Consider the following 18864-nt stretch of genomic DNA (forward strand, 5'->3'; position numbering starts at 1 on the left):
GAGTATTACTGGGATCGTGAGCTGGTTGGGGTCAAAAATGATCGTGGCCTAACCTTTAGAGTGCAGCCAATGGGGGCTCGAGCCAAAACGTCTGGACCAGGTGTCAGACAAATATGGAATCATATGAGGGATCGAGTCACACAATGGAGGAGAACCTTTGTTAAGAGTGGTTCTTACCACTCGGTGCCAATGGGTCCGTCGGTGCTCCTCACGATTAGTGATCCTGCCGACAACTCCACAATTGTTTGGTTCAAGAATTTGCCGAATTGTTTGGTTCAAAAATTTGCTGACACCTCGTGGTCTGGTACAAGCATAAAATTTATTAGAAGTTCCTTCTCTGTCTTACATGTTGTTACCAGTCTCCTTCGCCTACTGTTCTCTCTTACACAGTCTTAATTATACATTACTCCAGAGAACACCAATTTACATTCATTGGTTGATTTAGCACATTTGCAGAGGTGGCCGACACTAGTTGGTTCTGACTTCTGATCATGCACTGTCCATGAGTTAATGGTCTCTGCCAAGGTTAGCCAATCACAGTGATGTGAGAGTAAGCAGCATGTCCGAGCATGTTGTAACAGGAAGCCTCAGCACCATGAGAAAATGTTAGTACAAATGCATTTTGGAAAATGCTATAAAAATTATATAAAACAAAGACCATAAGACATAGGAGCAGAATTAGACCACTTGGCAAATCCAAGTCTGCTCTGCTAGTCAATCACGGTTGATGTTTTTCTCATCGCCATTCTCCTGCCTTTTCCCCCATAACCCCAAACCCCTTATTAATTGAGAATATATCTATCTGTCTTAAAGATACTCAATGATCTGGTGTCCACAGCTTTCTGCAACAAAGAGTTCCACAAATTCACTACTCTCTGACTGAAGAAATTCCTCCTCATCTCTGTTTTAAAGGATCGTCCCTTTACCCTGAAGTTGTGCTCTCTGGTTCTAGTTTTTCCTACTACTGGAAACATCCTCTCCACATCCATTCTGTCCTGACCTCGTTGTATCCTGTAAGTTTCAATAAGATCCTCCCTCTCGACAGACTGGAGGGGCTGATTGTGGACAAGTCCCCAGGACCGGATGGAATGCATCCGAGGGTTCTGAAAGAAATGGCGGAGGTTATAGTGGATGCCTTGGTGGTTATTTTCCAGACGTCGCTGGATTCCGGGGAAGTGCCGGAAGATTGGAAAACGGCTAATGTTACGCCGTTGTTTAAGAAGGGTGCCAGGCAAAAGGCAGGGAATTATAGGCCGGTTAGTTTAACGTCTGTGGTAGGTAAAATGTTGGAATCCGTCATTAAGGAGGAAATTGCGAGGCATCTTGAAGGGAATTGCTTGATAGGGCAGACGCAACACGGTTTCATTAAAGGGAAGTCGTGTCTGACAAATTTACTGGAGTTCTATGAGGATGTGTCTAGGGCAGTGGATAGAGGAGAGCCGGTGGATGTGGTCTTTCTGGATTTTCAGAAGGCGTTTGACAGGGTACCTCACAAGAGGTTATTGCAGAAGGTCAGGGGACATGGAGTTGGGGGTAGGGTGTTAGCGTGGATAGAGGATTGGTTGTCAAATAGGAGGCAGAGAGTGGGGGTCAATGGGTGCTATTCGGATTGGCGGTTGGTGACTAGTGGGGTGCCCCAGGGGTCGGTGCTGGGGCCTCAGCTATTTACCATTTATATAGATGATCTGGAGGAGGGAACCGAGTGCAGGGTGTCGAAATTTGCTGATGACACCAAGATTGGGGGAAAGGCAAATTGTGCGGAGGGTGTGGAGAGTCTGCAGAAGGATCTAGATAGGCTGGGCGAATGGGCCAGGAAATGGCAAATGGAATTTAATGTTGGCAAGTGTGAGGTGGTCCACTTTGGTAGGAAGAATGGTAGGAAGGACTATTACTTACGTGGCGAAAAACTGCAGCAGGCGACGGTGCAGAGGGACCTCGGGGTCCTTGTGCATGAGTCGCAAAAACCCAGCTTGCAGGTGCAGCAGGTGGTCAGGAAGGCGAATGGGATGCTGGCCTTCATAGCGAGGGGGATTGAATATAAAAGTAGGGAGGTCTTGCTGCAGCTGTATAGGGCATTGGTGAGGCCGCAGCTGGAGTACTGTGTGCAGTTTTGGGCGCCGCACCTGCGCAAGGATATTTTGGCCCTGGAGGGAGTGCAGAGGAGGTTTACTAGGCTGATACCGGAGTTGAGGGGATTGAGCTATGAGGAGAGGCTGAATAAACTAGGCTTGTACTCGTTAGAGTTTAGAAGAATGAGGGGAGATCTCATTGAGACGTATAAGATGATGAATGGGATGGATAGGATAGAGGTGGAGAGACTCTTCCCGCTCAAAAAAGACAGTAGGACTAGGGGGCACAGCCTCAAGATAAAGGGGAGGCGGTTTAGAACGGAGTTGAGGAGGAACTTCTTCACTCAAAGGGTGGTGAATCTCTGGAATTCTCTGCCCGTTGAAGTGGTGGAGGCTGCCTCGCTAAATATTTTTAAGAAGCAGGTTGATGGGTTCTTGATAAGAGAGGGGATTAAGGGTTATGGGGAGAGGGCGGGAAAGTGGAACTGAGCCACGACAGATCAGCCATGATCTTATTGAATGGCGGGGCAGGCTCGAAGGGCTAGATGGCCTACTCCTGCTCCTATTTCTTATGTTCTTATGTTCTTATGTTCATCCTTCTAAACTCCAACAAGTACAAAGCCAGGGTCCTCAGCTGTTCTTCAATACCATTATGTAACTGCTTTCCATACACAAGTAACATATAAGCAGAATGTAATAGCCTCTTAAAATATATAAAAAGGGAGAGACCATAGGCACCTTAGAGAATGGGAAGCAGGAAATGGAAGAGAAATCAGTCTTCATGGTGGAAGACAGTTGCAATTTCTTTTAATTACAAATTTTTATAGCATTCAAATTTAATGGTGGTGTTCAAACCTGGGTCCTCAGAGCATTATCTTGAGTCTCTGGATTACTAGTCCAGCAACAACATCAATAAGCACTGCCTCCCATTATCTTGATCAGATAGAGCAAGGGCACCAGCGCTCACCTAAACATCAATTCACAAATGCTCTGCGTCCCTCACTTAGCCAATTCCTTATCCATATTGCCATTGTCCCTTTTATTCCCTGAGCTAACTTTGCTCAGTGGTGTGGCACTGATCACATGTCTTTTGGAAGTCCATGTACACCACATCACCAGCATTTCCCTCGATATTAGCACTGCAGCATGTTGTGTTTTGACTGCAGGTTTTCGGCACCTGCAGTATCTTGTCCTGATTCGATTCGAGCGGGAAAGACTACAACTCCCAGCGTCCTCGAATGTGCGCACGCGCACTCAACCAGTGACGGGCGGGGTTACACTCACGCGGGCTGCGCGGCCCCACTCGGCGGAAGGTTGCCCGACACCAGGCACGCGCGGAGCGAGGCAGGGGCGCGCGTGCGGGAGCGCGCGGCCCTCGTGGGCTCCCAGTCAGTTCGAGTGGCGGCGGCGGCGGCGGGCGAGCCCGAGCGCTTTCCCCCCGCGTCCCGTCCGCTAGCAGCCCGAGGCCCTCAAAAATGCCCATCTTACTCTTCCTGATTGACACGTCCGCCTCCATGAACCAGCGCAGCCACCTGGGCACCACCTTCCTGGACATCGCCAAAGGCGCCGTAGAGATCTTCATGAAGGTAACGCGGGAAACAAAGTCACATTTGAAAGCTAACGGTTCCCGCCCACCGCCCCACACCCGGCCACCCCTTCCCGCAGCGAGCTCCTCGCATCTCCGACACCGGGCCTGCTCTCACCCTACTCTCTCTATGTCTTCACAGCTCCGGGCCCGGGACCCCGCCAGCCGCGGCGACAGGTACATGTTGGTGACGTTCGATGAGCCGCCTTATGGCATCAAGGTGAGGGCTTCAGCCGGGAGGGAGGGGAATTAAACTCGGCCCGCGGGGAGCCGGGAAACCGCCCGGGGGGAGGGGGGGTTGGAAAGAGGAGCGGACTTGGGGGGAGCCGGGAAACCGTCCGAGCTTCAACATGGCGCCGCTCTCTTTGTATGGCGCCTGCGTGACGTAACCTGTACATAAACCGGAAGTGTCTGAACAGCAAATGGCAGAACCCTTCAGAGTATTGATAGGCAGAGGGATCTGGGTGTACAGGTCGTTAAGAGTGGATGAAGAAGGTAGTCAGGAAGGCGTATGGTATGCTTGCCTTCATCAGCCAGGGGACTGAGTTTACAAATTGGCAAGTCATGTTGCAGCTTTATAGAACCTTAGTTAGGCCACACTTGGAATGTAGTGTTCAGTTGTGGTCACCACATTATCAGAAAGATGTGGAGGCTTTGGAGAGGGTGTAGAAATGATTTACCAGGACGTTGGAGGGAATTAACTATGAGGAGGGATTGCAGAAATGTGGTTTGTTCTCACTGGAACGGCGGAGGTTGAGGGATGACCTGATAGAAGTCTACAAGGTTATGAGGGGCATGGACAGAATGGATAGCCAGAAGCTTTTCTGCCACGCTGAAAGAGTCAATTACCAGGGGGCATAAGTTTAAGGTGCAAAGAGGGGCAAGATTTAAAGGAGATGTACGAGACAAGCTTTTCACACAGACTATGGTGGGTGCCTGGAACTCATTGTCAGGGAGGTGGTATGAGCAGATACGGTAATGACTTTTATGGGGCATCTGGACAAATGCACAAAAAGAATGGGAATAGAGGGAAATGGTCCCCGGCAAGGTAGGGTATTTTAATTCAGGCAGGCAGCATGGTTGCTGCAGGCTTGGAAAGCCAAAGGTCTGTAATTTTATTTGTCGTCCTCAACTTTACTCACAATGGCAGCCATCATCTTGATGCATCGCCAGAGGGTGTGTCTGATCACCAACGCAACCCACTCTGAACAAGGCCCCATCCTGGTTGTCTCCGGCCGCCTTGATCCATTGAGTATTTTCTTGACTTTACTCGGCTCTCCATCACCTCAATTTAAGTGGAATCTTCCAGGAGCATGGCCTAGAATATACACTCAGGATTAAATAATTATGGGTTGTGTATCAGGATAGATAAAAAGATTAAAAGATGAGTGTCAGGTATTTTTTAAAAAATGCTGAAAATGTAATGCAGCAAAGTCTTACCAGCGATGTATAGCTGATGAACAGTCACCCACGTTGTTGCAACGTGCAAACTGGGATCAAAGCTTGCAGAGCAGCCCAGTTCTGAAAGAAATTCATTTGTTCTATAATTTTGATTGTAAGGAAATCTTCACCTTATTGTGCAGATTTGATAGGAGTTTACCTCTTATTCAAACTGGAGTGTGTCTGTAAGAGGATCCATAAGCAGTATATTATTTGAAAGTCTAATGCTACGACCAATAGCATTCTTTTCCTTTTGGGCATTGGCAGGGGTACCACGAGATACAATAGTGCCTTCTTGGCTTTCCAAACCAATATCTGAGACAATTTGTGTTTCCAGCTTGCTGTTGACCCCATCTGCTGGAAATCCTGAATCTAAACAAAGCAGACCGTCTGTGAGATATTATGGATCTCTGGAATAGGTGGGCTTCCCCTTAACTTCTAAACTCAAATTTAATATCAAGTGTCGGATAAGAGGTAAAACTGCCTGCTGGAGGGTGACTGGTTGCAGCATTCTGCGCCAGCTATGCAGTTTTGCTTGTGCAGAATGACTAGTAATCCAGTACTGTCTCCCTCAAACAGGTGCTGAGGCTAGGGAATTTCAAAAGTGAGAGGGACTTTTGTTAGGCAAGAGTATTAAAGGATCATAGCAGGCACTAAAGGGTTTTGGCCAGCAGACTACAGGAATGAAATAGGGAATCTGGTGAACTGGTACGGCAACAATAATCTCTTCCTTGATGTCAACAAAACGAAGGAGATTATCATCGACTTCAGGAAGCGTAAAGGAGAACATGCCCCTGTCTACATCAACGAGGACAAAGTAGAAAGGGTCAAAAGCTTCAATTTTTTAGGTGCCCAGATCATCAACTACCTATCCTGGTTTTCCACTGCCCCCCCCCCACCCCATGCTGACGCTTTAGCTAAGAAAGCCCACCAAAGCCTCTACTTTCTCAGAAGATTAAGGAAATTTAGCATGTCAGCTGTGACCTTCTCCAACTTCTACAGATGTAACATAGAAAGCATTCTTTCTGGTTGTATCACAGCTTGGTATGGCTCCTGCTCTGCCCAAGACCACAAGGAATTACAAAAGCCTCCCATCTATTGACTCTGTCTAAACTTCCCACACCCTCAGCAAAGCAGCCAGCATAATTAAGGGTCCCACGCACTCTTGACATTCTGTTTTCCACCTGTTGCTAGGAAAAAGATACCAAAGTCTGAAGTTGTGTATCAACTGACTCAAGAACAGCTTCTTCCCTGCTGCCATCAGACTTTTGAATCGACTTACCTTGAATTAAGTTGACCTTTCTCTACTCTCTAGCTATGACTTCTCTATGAACGGCATGCTTTGTCTGTATAGTGCACAAGAAACAAAACTTTTCACTGTGTTAATACATATGACAATAATAAATCAGAATCAAATTGTGGTATAGATGAGCCATGATCTAATCGAATGGCAGAGTAAGGTCTCAGGACTGAATGCATTCTTCCTGTTCCTGTGTAGCAGACTTGAGGGGTGGAATAACATCCTCCTATTACTATGCCTCTGTTACTCTGTTGATTTTTGATTTTGAGTATGTGTGCATATGGCACTGTTTTAAAATTGGTCAAGACACCTGCAACACTTCCTTGTAATACAATTGCAAGAGTTTGTATAGTTGTCGGACAGGATTGATGAGCTCCTTCAGATTGTCCTGTCACATTAACAATTGTTTATTGTGGCTCCTTTTTCATTTTCATTTATTTCTTTATTGCATAATGCCAATTTATGCACAGCAAGCACCCAGAAGCAGAACATTGATAATGGCCAGATATTCTGCTCCACTGAGTGGCAGAGGGGAATCAGAAGTGGTTTATTTTTGTTGCAGCAGAGAAGACTGAGGGGCAACCTGATTGAGGTGTACAAGATTAAGGGGCATGGACCAGGTGGATAGGGAGCGATTGTTCCTTTAGTTGAACGATGGGACACAAGTTCAAGGTGAGGGGCAGGAGGATTAGGGGGAACGTGAGGAAAAGCTTTTTTTTAATCCAGTGCTGCCTTTTTTAAAATTCATTCATGGGTTGTGGGCATTGCTGACTGGGCCAGCATTTATATGGCCATCCCTGAGAGCATTTAAGGGTCAACCACATTGCTATAGGTCTGGAGTCACATATACGACAGACCAGGTAAGGACAGCAGATTTTCTTCCCTAAGGGACATTAGCAAACCAGGTAGGTTTTTACACAATTGACAATGGTTTCATAGTCATCATTAGACTTTGAATTCCATATTTTCACTGAATTCAAATTTCATCATCTGCCATGGTGGGATTCAAACCCTAGCCCCAGTGCATTGCCCTATGTCTCTGGATTGCTAGTCCAGCGACAGTGCCACTATGCCATTGCTTCCCCATGTCTGGGAGGGTGGTGGAGGTGGGTTGCCTCACATCCTTTAAAAAACATCTGGATGAGCACTTGGCATGTCATAACATTCAGAGCTATGGGACGAGTGCTGGTAAATGGGATTACGAAGGTAGGATAGGTGTTTCTCGCATATTGATGGGCTGAAGGGCCTCTTCTACACTGTATGGAGAAGGGGAATAAACTCTTGTTGGGGGGGGGATCTTGGTGATATATAAGAACAAACTCAGTCAAGAATTAGGAAAATAAGCGCTTCCTAAATGTCAGTAAAACAAAGGAAATTGTCATCGGCTTCAGGAAGCATAAAGGAGAACATGCCCCTCTCTACATCAGCAGGGACAAAGGAGAAAATGTCGAGAGCTTCAAGTTTTTAGGTGTCCAGGTCACCAACAACCTGTCCTGGTCCGCCGATGCTGGCACTATAGTTAAGAAAGCCCATCAACACCTTTACTTTCTCAGGCGACTAAGGAAATTTGGCATGTCAGCTACGACTCTCACCAACTTTTACAGATGCACCATAGAAAGCATTCTTTCTGATTGTATCACAGCTTGGTATGGCTCCTGCTCTGCCCAAGATTGTGAGGAATTGCAAAAGGTCGTGAATGTAGCCCAATCCATCAGGCAAACCAGCCTCCCATCCATTGACTCTGTCTCACTTCCCACAAAGCAGCCATCATAATTAAGGACCTCACACACTTGAGACATTCACTCTTGCACCTTCTTCCGTTGGGAAAAAGATACATAAGTCTGAAGTCACATACCAACCGACTCACAGCTTCTTCCCTGCTGCTGTGAGATTTTTGAATGGACTTACCTTGCACTAATTTGGTCTTTCTCTGCATCCTTGGGTGTATGGGGTGTCAGGGAGGGTTAGTACCTCTGGTGGGGGAGCTTGTCGTGTCCTTTTCAGGGCGGGTTGTCCACCCTCTGTCCCCACCTGGTACTCAGCTCTCACCTATGGCTCCCTGTAGTTGTTTGCATGCGACAGCAGCCACACCCCGAGCAACGGCTTTGACAGTTAAACCAGTTAAGGTTAGCTGACAGGTCTCAACCCTTGGTGAGATAGGGAGATGTCTATCCCTGCATGTGAAGACAGACTCCGGAAAATTGAGTGGACAAGACCAATGGAAGGTCCAATGGTCAAGAAGGCGGTCTCTGGAAGCGTCGTGGAATGCAAACAGCAGGACAAGGTACAAAGAACAACCCAGCACGGGAAACAGGCCCTTCGGCCCAACGAGCCCGCGCCGCCGCATCACCCTGCACCTATTCTACCCTGCATGTCTACGAATGGAACCCCTAACTTAGCCAGATTCAGGGGAGAATAGTGTCAATTTGGTAAAACCTATCAGCCTAAGAGCACATCTTTGGGGTGTGGGAGGAAACCCACGCAACCACAGGGAGAATGCGCAAACTCCCACAGACACAGGCCCAAATCCATGTATCTGCACAGCTAGCAGCGCAAGTCACCGAGCTGTTGCGGCGCCCGTCTACCGGTCCAGGATCAAGCGCACACACGCCGACACGAAGTACTAGGCCACTCCCAGAACTTCCAAGAGCAGCCCACGCACGACCCACCGTGTGCATGCCCCTCGTTTGACACGAGGTGGACCTCCACCAGCGGAATAAAAAGACAAAAACGTTAATCTTACAAGCCTGCTTTTCCGGTGTCTCCCGAGGTTCTAACCTTATTTAATAGCCCCTACCATAACCCTCCATCCTCGTTTCACTCATGTGTCTATCTAACTGAACCTTAAACGAGTCCAACGTTCCTGCCTCCACCACCCTACTCGGTAGCGCTTCCATACCCCCACAACTCTCTGCGTAAAGAACCTTCCTCTCACTTCCAAATTATACCTCTCCCCCCTCACCCTTAAATCATGACCTCTCGTGTTTGTACCCAGTCTAGGGAGCAGTCTCTCACTATTAACTCCATCTATTCCCTTCAGTATCTTATATACCTCTATCATGTCCCCCCTCAATCTCCGTCTTTCCAAGGAGAAAAGTCCCAGTTTCTCCAACCTTTCCCCATAACCCAGCCCCTCCATGCCAGGCAACATCCTGGTAAACCTCCTCTGCACCCTTTCCAGAGACTCCACGTCCTTCCGGTAGTAAGGTGACCAGAACTGGACGCAGTACTCCAAATGCGGTCTAACCAACGTTCTGTACAACTGAAGCATTAGACTGCAGCTTTTATACTCTATACCCCTTCCTATAAAGGCTAACATTCCATACGCCTTCCTAACAACCTTCTCCACTTGTGACGCAACCTTCATGGATTTGTGAACCTGCACTCCCAGGTCCCTCTGTATGTCTATACTCCTAATCTGTCTACCTTTTATCACATAGCACCTCTCTGCATTATTCCTTCCAAAATGCATCACCTCGCATTTGTCAGGATTAAATTCCATCTGCCACCTATCTGCCCAGTGCACCAACCTATCTATATCCTGTTGTATCACCTGACAATCCAGTTCAGTACCCGCCAACCCTGCCATCTTGGTGTCATCAGCAAACTTGCTGATCACACCACCTACACTCTCTTCCAAGTCATTTATGTATATTACAAAGAGGAGAGGTCCCAGTACTGAGCCTTGCGGCACACCACTGGTCACTGGCCTCCAGCCGGACAAGGTCCCCTCCACAACTACCCTCCGTCTCCTATTACCCAGCCAGTTCTCAATCCACCTAGCTACCTGGCCTCGTACCCCATGCGCCTTAACCTTTTCTACCAGCCTACCATGAGGGACTTTGTCAAACGCCTTACTGAAATCCATATAGATGACATCAGCGGCTCTCCCATCGTCAACCGTTTTTGTCACCTCCTCAAAGAATTCCACCAGATTTGTAAGGCAAGACCTCCCTCTATCAAAGCCATGTTGCGTATCCCTAATCAGATCGCAACGCTCCAAATGCTCATACATCCTACCCCTAAGTATTTTTTCCATTAATTTCCCTACCACCGATGTCAAATTCACCGGTCTATAATTTCCAGGGTCATCCCGACTACCTTTTTTGAACAGCGGTACAGAAGACGTCCTGGTCATCCACTGCGCTAAGTCCCATCTCTAGCCGTCTTGACTCTTGTCTTGCCACTGGATCCAGATGGGAATTGGGAAGAGAGAGTGAGGCTGACTGTGCGCAAGTCGTGACACCATCACCATTATCATTATCTCTACATCCTAGCTATGACTGTAACACTACATTCTACACTCTCTCGTTTCCTTCTCTGTGAACAGTATGCTTTGTGTAGTGCACAAGAAACAACACTTCTGAATTGGTCATGCAAATAAAAAAGCAACAGGCATGTATGGAACAGCTTCATGCAAGCCCATATTTGGAACTGTACATGGTTAAAGCTGACCAATAAAAGATACTCTGTTTTCACACACAGACTTCAAGATCTTATCAATGAGCTATCGCGTTTTCAAACTTGTAAGCATTGAAATCCCTGATCTACCTGTTGAAGACACAATTAATGTTTCTGTGGAAATAGAAGAGGCACCTGTTATTGCAATTCCTGTTAATGTTGATTCTGTGGAAGCACCATCTCAGACTATTAAATTGCACTCTACAACAAATACAAAAACCTCTCAAAGACTTGATCTATAATTGTCCAAATCCTGTATAATGTTTAGTTTGATCTTGGAATTGAATAACTTTGACTTGAAGATTGTATAAAAGAATGAAAAGGGGAGGGATGTGGTGGTTATCCCTTTAAAGATAACACAGCAGAAGGCGGTCACCTGGCTTGATGGGCCAATTGGGACTGAGAGTGGGTAATCACCCCAGGGATGGAGCATTCTTAGGCAAAAGATAGTCTGAAGGCATGTAAGTACTGGACTTCCACGGTGGCTAGTGAGGTGGCAGGCCTCTGTACAGCTTTTCAAGTGGGAGTCTTGATGCGTGTGTCGTATTTGCTGCCTTTTTCTCAATCTGTCACTAATTCTAAAGATTAAGGGTTTTCTAATGAGAGAACCTGCCTGTGTCACTGAGGGGTAAGGAAACTCTTCTGTAACGTCTGTCTCAGTTGATATCAAACCTTGTGCAATGGTGGTGATAACATTATCGGCTTGATATGATTTAGGAAGTCTTATGACAACCGTGTGACTTTTAGTCAGAATCTCAATCTGTTCGTTGAAAAGAGATGCTAAAAGGCCTACAAGGACTGAGGTGCAGTGTAGAGTTTCAAAAGTTATTTCAAACACATTTCTTCATATATGTTTCAGGATTTAAACCAATGATTTAAGTGTAAATGACAGAAAACTGTTGCTGTATCTTAAGGAATTCTTATTCAGATACAGATCTCTTGCCAGCAAAGGACAGCAACAGTTATTTCACATTTATGCTTATCTTTAGTGTGACTTCCTGATGTGCTTCAGAGGATGGAACTGGCTGGTAAGCAGTAATCAGAAAGGTGACTCAAAAGCATGGTTAAGGAAATGGGGTTAAAGGGTTGAGGAGAGAATAATGAAGGAAGGAATTACAGATCAGATGCCTCTTTCGGGGAAGTGGAGTGAATGCAATGCAAGCATCTGGCCCCTTGAGATTGCTTTGTCACTTGGTTAGATCGTGGTTGATCTGATTATGGCCTCACTCCACTTTCCTAACGTGCCACACACAACCCTAAATTTTTTGTCAATCACAAATTTATGTAAAATGGCTAAGAGCCATGAGGGAGAAAAAATTCTCATCTCAGTCTTTAATAATCGATGCGAATCTGCCGATAATGTATACTGTCAACAGCAACAGCTTCCTGCGATACACTACTGGATGCAGGTTTACAAAGAATACTTTTACCATCACCCTTTGCCTGCTGCCACCAAGTCAATTTGCCAAATTACCCTGGATCCCATGGACTCTTACCTTCTTGATCAGTCTCCCATGTGGGACCTTGTCAAGGCCTTACTGAAGTCCATGTAGATTACATCAGTTGCACTGCTCTCATCTATACACCCTAGTCAAAAATTCAATTAAATTTGTTATTCATGATTTCCCTTTGATGTAGCCATGCTGACAATCCTTGATTAACCCTTGTCTCTCCAAGTGCAGATTGGAAAATCAATAATTTCCCTACCACCGATGTTAAACTCATTGGCCTGTAATTACCTGGTTTACCTTGACTTCCCTTCTTGAATAATGGTACTGCATTAGCTGTCCTCTGGTACCTCTCTTGTGGTCAGAGAGGATTTGAAAATCAGTGGCAGAGCCTCTGCAATCTCCTCCTTTGTCCCATGGCGCAGCCTGGGATACATCTCATCTGGGTTGGGGTTTTATCTACTTTTAAGCCCACTAAAACTGCTAATATCTCCTCTCTGTCAATACTAATATTTTTCAGTTACATCACAGTTACCCACCCCTGCTTTCTACATTTTCATCGTCCTTCTCCGTAGTGAACACCAGATTTTAAAAACTACTTTTGGACCTCACCTACATCTTCCAACCATACAAAAATGAAGGATAGGAAAGGCAGAATTCGGGAACCATGGGTAACAAAGGAAATTGTAAGCTTAGAACAAAAAAGGAAGCGTACGATAAGTCTAGGCATCTACAAACTGATGAAGCCCTTGAGTACAGTGAAATAGGAACTTAAACATGGAATTAGGAGGGCTTAAAGGGGCCATGAAATGCCTTTAGCAGACAGCGTCAGGGAGAATCCTAAGGCTTTATACGCGTATATTAGAAGCAAGAGAAAGAGTAGGTCCACTTAAAATGGAGGGAAATTATAGTGGAGCCACAGGAAGTGGGGAAGTCCTTAATGAGTACTTTGTATTGGTATTCACCAAGGAGAAGGGCATGTGAAGTCAGGGATGGGTGTATGAATGCTCTTAAGAATGTCAGTATATCAAAAGATATATGTTGGATATCCTAAATTGCGTTAAGATAGAAAAGTCCTCAGGGCCATATGGCATCTATCCCAGGTTACTGTAGGAGGTAAAGGAAGAAATAGCTGGGGCTTTAACAGATATCTTCACATCCTCTTTGACCACAGTGAGGTTCCAGAGGACTGGAGAATAGCCAATGTTGTTCCCTTGTTTAAGAAAGGAAGCAGGAATAATCCAGGAAATTATACGCAGATGAGCCTGACTTCAGTGGTGGAGAAGCTTTTGGAGTAGATACTGAGGGACAGAAAGTATGCAGATTTGGGAGAAAATGGACTAGTTAGTGACAGGTTTTGTACAGGGAAGGTCATGTCTCACCAACTTGATGAGGTTTTCTGAAGAGTTGACAAAGATAAGTGAATAGGGAAGGAGGGCTGTGACTGTAGTTTATATGGACTTCGTTAAGGCATTTGACAAGGTCCCACACGGCAGAATAGTACAAAAACTAAAAGCATATGGGATTCGGGATGGGCTGGCTAGATGGATACAGGCTTGGTTATAGAAGATAGATTAGCAGTGGTGGATGGGTGTTTTTCAGGATGGGAACCTGTAGATAGTGATATTCCGTAGGATTCAGTGCTGGGCCCTCTTTGTAATATATTTAAATGATCTGGAGGAAAATGTGGGTCGTCTGATTAGTAAGTTTGCGAATGACACCAAGATTGGCGGAGTTGCCGATAGTGCTGGGGATTGTTAGAGGATACAATAGGATATAGATAGATTGGAGACTTGGGCACAAGAATGACAGATGGAGTTTAATCCGGATAAATACAAGGTGGCGCATTTTGGAGGATCAAATTTAGGTGTGAATTATACTGTAAATGATAGAACCGTTAGCAACGTTAACAAACAGGGGGATTTGGGCATGCAAGTCCACAGTTCCCTAAAAGTGACAACACAGGCCACGGTGATTAGGAAAGCATATGACACGCTTACCTGCATCAGCCAGAGCCCTGAGTACAGGAGTTGGGAAATCATGTTGCAGCTGAGTAAAGGCTTGGTCAGGTCGCATTTGGAGTATTGCATGCAGTTCTGATCACAGTACCAGAAGGATGTGGAAGCTTTGGAGAGAGTGCAAAGAAGGTTCACCAGGATGTTGCCTGGTCTCAGGGATGTTGGCTGTGAGGAGAGGTTGAATAAACTAGGATTGTTTTCACTGGAAAGACAGAGCCTGAGGGGAAACCTGATAGATGCCTACAAAATTATGAGAGGCATAGACAAAGTGGATAGTCAGAGGCTTTTTCCTGGAAATATCAATTACAAGGGGATTCAAGGTGAGGGGGGAAAGTTTAAGGGAGATATACAGGGAATGCTTTTCATGTAGTGAGTGGTGGGTGCCTGGAACTTGCTGCCAGAGGAGGTGGTGGAAGCTTGCACATTAGCAATATTTGAGAGGCACCTGGATGAGTACATGGATAAGGAGGGAATAGAGGAATACGGACCAAGTAAGGACAAAAGGTTTTTTTCTTAGTTAGGCCATCATGATCGGCACAAGCTTAGAGGGCTGAAGGGCCTGTTCCTGTGCTGTGCTGTACTACTCTTTGTTCACATGCACATTGCCACTTTGGTCCTTGATAGACTGTAACCATTCCCCAGTGCCCCTCTAATGTGCTTATAGATCACCTTGGGATTTTCCTTTATTTTGCCTGCTGGTGTTTTTTCATGTCACCTCTTTGCTCTCCTGATTTCTTTATTAAGCTCCCACCGCACTTTCTATACTCTACAGATTCTATGGCTTTGAGCCTCTCTATCTCCCATAAACCTCTCTTTTTTTTCCTAATCCAATCCTAGATATTCCTTGACATCCAGGGTACTCTGCACTTTTTGGTCCCGCCGTTTATCTTTAAAGGAGCATCTTGGCATTGCACCCTCTCTATTTCCTTTTTGAATGACTCCCGCTGTTCTTATGTGGATTTTCCTACAAGTATGCTTCTTGCCCACTTTGGTCAGATCCTATTAAAATTGGACTTGGTCATAATCCTATTAAAATTGGCCTTCCCCCAATTCAGAACCTTTATTTCTGGTTCGTCTTTGCCCTTTTCATAGTTACCTTAAATCTGACTGAGTTATGGCCATTATCACTGAAATGTTCCCCAGAGACACTTCTACCACCTGTCCGACTTCATTCCCTAAAATTAGGGCCAGTGCCGCCCCCTTGCTTGTCGAACTTTCTACACGCTGGCTCAAAAAGCTTTCCTAAATGCACTTTAAGAATTCCATCCAATAAGCCTTTTACACTTTGACTATCCCCAGTTAATACTGGGAAAGTTGTAGCAACACTTCATTATTATGCTCAATTCCCCTTGCACTAAATGCCATTGTAACATTGCCTAATCACTTGGTGCACTTAAATGCTAATATTTTGTGGTTTATTTACCAGAACACCCAGATTTTATTTATTTACTTATTAGTCACAAGCAGTCACATTAACACTGCAATGAAGTTACTCTGAAAATCCCCTAGTCACCACACTCTGGCACCTATTCGGGTACACCGAGAGAGAATTTAGCATGGTCAATGCACCTAACCAGCATAATCTTTCGGATTATGGGAGAAAACTAGAGGAATCCCGTGCAGACATGGGGAGAATGTGCAGATTCGCATAGTGATCCAAGCCAGGAATCAAACCCGGGTCCCTGATGCTGTGAGGCAGCAATGCTAATCACTGCCACCGTGCTGCCAAATTCCTCTGTAGATTCCTCTGTACCATAGAGTCCTGCAGCCTCTTTCCATTTAAGTAATATGCTGCTTTTCTATTCTTGTTGCCAAAGTGGACAAGTTCACAACTTCCCAATTTATACCCCTCTGCCAAATTTCTGCTCACTTACTTAAACTAGCTACATATATTGACATGCAGGAAACCTGCCCTCCGCAGGCAAAAGGAATATGTTCAAGGACTGTGTCTTTTGAATTAAACAAAACTATTGGGGACACTAGCTTTCCATTACTTTCTTCTTGGCAATGCCATGGCAAATCATAGAAAGTGTGCAAACCAATCCACACCCCTTTTCTCCTGTAGTATAAATAGTTGTGGTCTTTTGAAATTTGGCATTCTTGCTTTTCTTCTGAGTGCAAGACCAAAAGTTCTGGCAGCATGTTCCTCTTTTTAGCATTATTCAGTGTTTTTAAGTGCGGTCCCCTCTCAGTTGAGTCTGCTAGAGAAGTCCCTGTGATGTCATTTTGCACAGGAATATTGACACCAGTTGCTTGACAGTCCCAGATGGAGCAACATAAAGTCTTTGTGGCAACATTTTTTTTATAACTCTTGTTGGTGACCCTCTGATTCAGACCTCCCATTCTGCAATCTGAGGTTTGATTTATTAATAGAGAACTGTCTGGTAAGAGTTGGATTTAACATTTTGGCAACATGATTTTGAATTAGGTATCTTTTAAAATGGATGCAATTGTCAGACAAATTCAAACTTGGTAGAGAGTAAAGTATTCATTAGTGCTATTCATTCACGATAAAGTTGATTTGCTAAACGATAAAGCTGCAGAGACAGATTGTTCCTTACTGAATTTCACATTATGCTGATTATATGGAAGAGCATGTCCAATGACCATTAGATGATGTAATTATTTTGCAGGCTGGCTGGAAAGAAAACCATGCGACTTTCATGAATGAGCTGAAGAATCTGCAGGCCACAGGCCTGACTACACTTGGACAAGCTCTGCGCACATCCTTCGATTTGCTCAATCTGAACCGTCTAGTTTCTGGGATAGATAATTATGGCCAGGTAAGATATTTTTATTAAGTTCCCTGGCTGCTTGTACTCCTTCCAGTTATTAAGTTGTTTTTGTAAATGGTACCTGTGACATTTGTGGTTTGAAGTTAGAAGACACCTTTAAAAATTAAAGCGTTTCTTGAGTCTGAGGATTTAAAAATGGATGATATTTTCATTCCGTACTGAAATTTGAGTTCTGTAGCCTAATTATAAATAAAATATTTTTGCTGAGTCTGTCATTTTGTGGAAATTAATTTGTTGTATAACATCAACTAAACTTGTACTCCAAGATTGTGTGCAAGATGGTGATAAGCTGAGTGATGCAGAAAAGAAACTGGAAAAGTGGTACTACTGAATGCAGAATCTCTGTCCAGTTAATGGTCAGTGCTGTAAATGGTGCAGGATCTCAATATTGTATAAAGTCAGAAGATCATAGAACCTCTACAGTACAGAAGGAGGCCATTTGGCCCATCAAGTCAGTACTGACACAGTTGCACCCAGGCCCTTTTCCCATAACCCCACACATTTCCCTGCTAACCCCGTCAGAAGATCTCATCTATCAACTGAAATTTCTGGACTTTTTGTCATGTTCCTTTATGTTGCCATGGCAACTTTCAGACCCAATTTGTTCCACACAAGATTGCAATATTCAGTTGTATAACATAGCCACAAATGTTTGCACAGATTATTTTGATGCCATCTTCCTTATATAGAAGGTGCAGATGGTAAAAGGTTAGGTGTTAGAAATAGAATTGTAACTGCCAAAAAATCAGTATACTGAGAATTCATCAGCAAGTTCAGTTTTGTGATTAATCCATAGGGGAAAGCTACTGCTAGAAGTTAGCACTTTCCCTTCTGGTGACTAGTGGAGTTCCGCAGGGGTCAGTGTTGGGACCACAACCTTTCCCTTTATATAGCAATGATCTAGATGAAAGCTAAGTTTGCAGATGATACAAAGATAGGTGAAGGAACAGATAATATTGAGGAGGCAGAGAGGCTGCAGAAGGACTTGGACAGGTTAGGAGAGTGGCAAAAAGAATACAATGTGGGAAAGTGTGAGATTATGCTTTTTTGAAGCATAGAATCCTACAGTGCAGAAGGAGGCCATTCGGCCCATTGAGTCTGCACCAACCACAATCCCACCCAGACACCATCCCCACAATCTCATACATTTACCCTAGCTAGCCCCCCCAACACTAAGGGACAATTGAGCATAGCCAATCCACCTAGCCCACACATCTTTGATAAGAAGATTAGAGGCACACATTGTTTTCTAAATGTTTTATCTTTTATTTTATTTATTAGTCAGAAGTGGGCTTACATTCACACTGTAATGAAGTTACTGTGAAAGCCCCCAAAAATGGGGAGAGAATTCAGAAATTGGAAATGCAAAACGACTTAGGAGTTGTTAGGAGTTCTGAATTCTCTTAATATTAACTTGCAGGTTCAGTTGGCAGTTAGGAAGGCAAATGCAATGTTAGCATTCATTTTGAGAGGACTAGAATACAAAAGCAGGAATGTACTGCTGAGGCTTTATAAGACTCTGGTTAGATCCCATTTGGAATATTGTGAGCAGTTTTGAGTCCTGTATCTAAAGAAGGATGTGCTGGCCTTGCAGAGGATTCAGAGGAGGTTCACAAGAATGATCCCGAGAATGAAAAACTTGACATATGAGGAGCATTTGAGAACTCTAGATCTGTACTCGTTGGTGTTTAGAAGGATGGTTGGGGGAGGGGGGGAGGGTGTATACTTAAAGGCCTGGGTAGAGTGGA

The 18864-nt window shown here is 44.9% G+C and overlaps 1 protein-coding gene across 3 annotated transcripts in view; it reads left to right on the forward strand.

Annotated features, from left to right (window-relative positions):
* ints6l (integrator complex subunit 6 like) overlaps positions 1 to 18864 on the forward strand; it is a 220271-nt gene that overhangs the window by 132789 nt on the left and 68618 nt on the right. The window contains exons 1-3 of one of the 3 annotated variants that reach the window (XR_013886531.1): positions 2671 to 3655; positions 3797 to 3874; positions 16955 to 17104. Coding sequence is in view for 2 of the 3 variants with exons in the window: in XM_080187763.1 (XP_080043889.1) it covers positions 3545 to 3655; positions 3797 to 3874; positions 16955 to 17104 (339 nt within the window). In the remaining variant the exon portion in view is untranslated. Of the gene's footprint in view, positions 1 to 2670; positions 3656 to 3796; positions 3875 to 16954; positions 17105 to 18864 lie in introns of those variants that run through there. The other 2 variants (XM_080187763.1, XM_080187764.1) reach the window with 2 other exon arrangements.

This window comes from Carcharhinus amblyrhynchos, chromosome 4 (genome assembly GCF_965287045.1).
Source record: "Carcharhinus amblyrhynchos chromosome 4, sCarAmb.v2.hapA, whole genome shotgun sequence".
In the NCBI taxonomy this organism is placed as follows: Eukaryota; Metazoa; Chordata; class Chondrichthyes; order Carcharhiniformes; family Carcharhinidae; genus Carcharhinus; species Carcharhinus amblyrhynchos.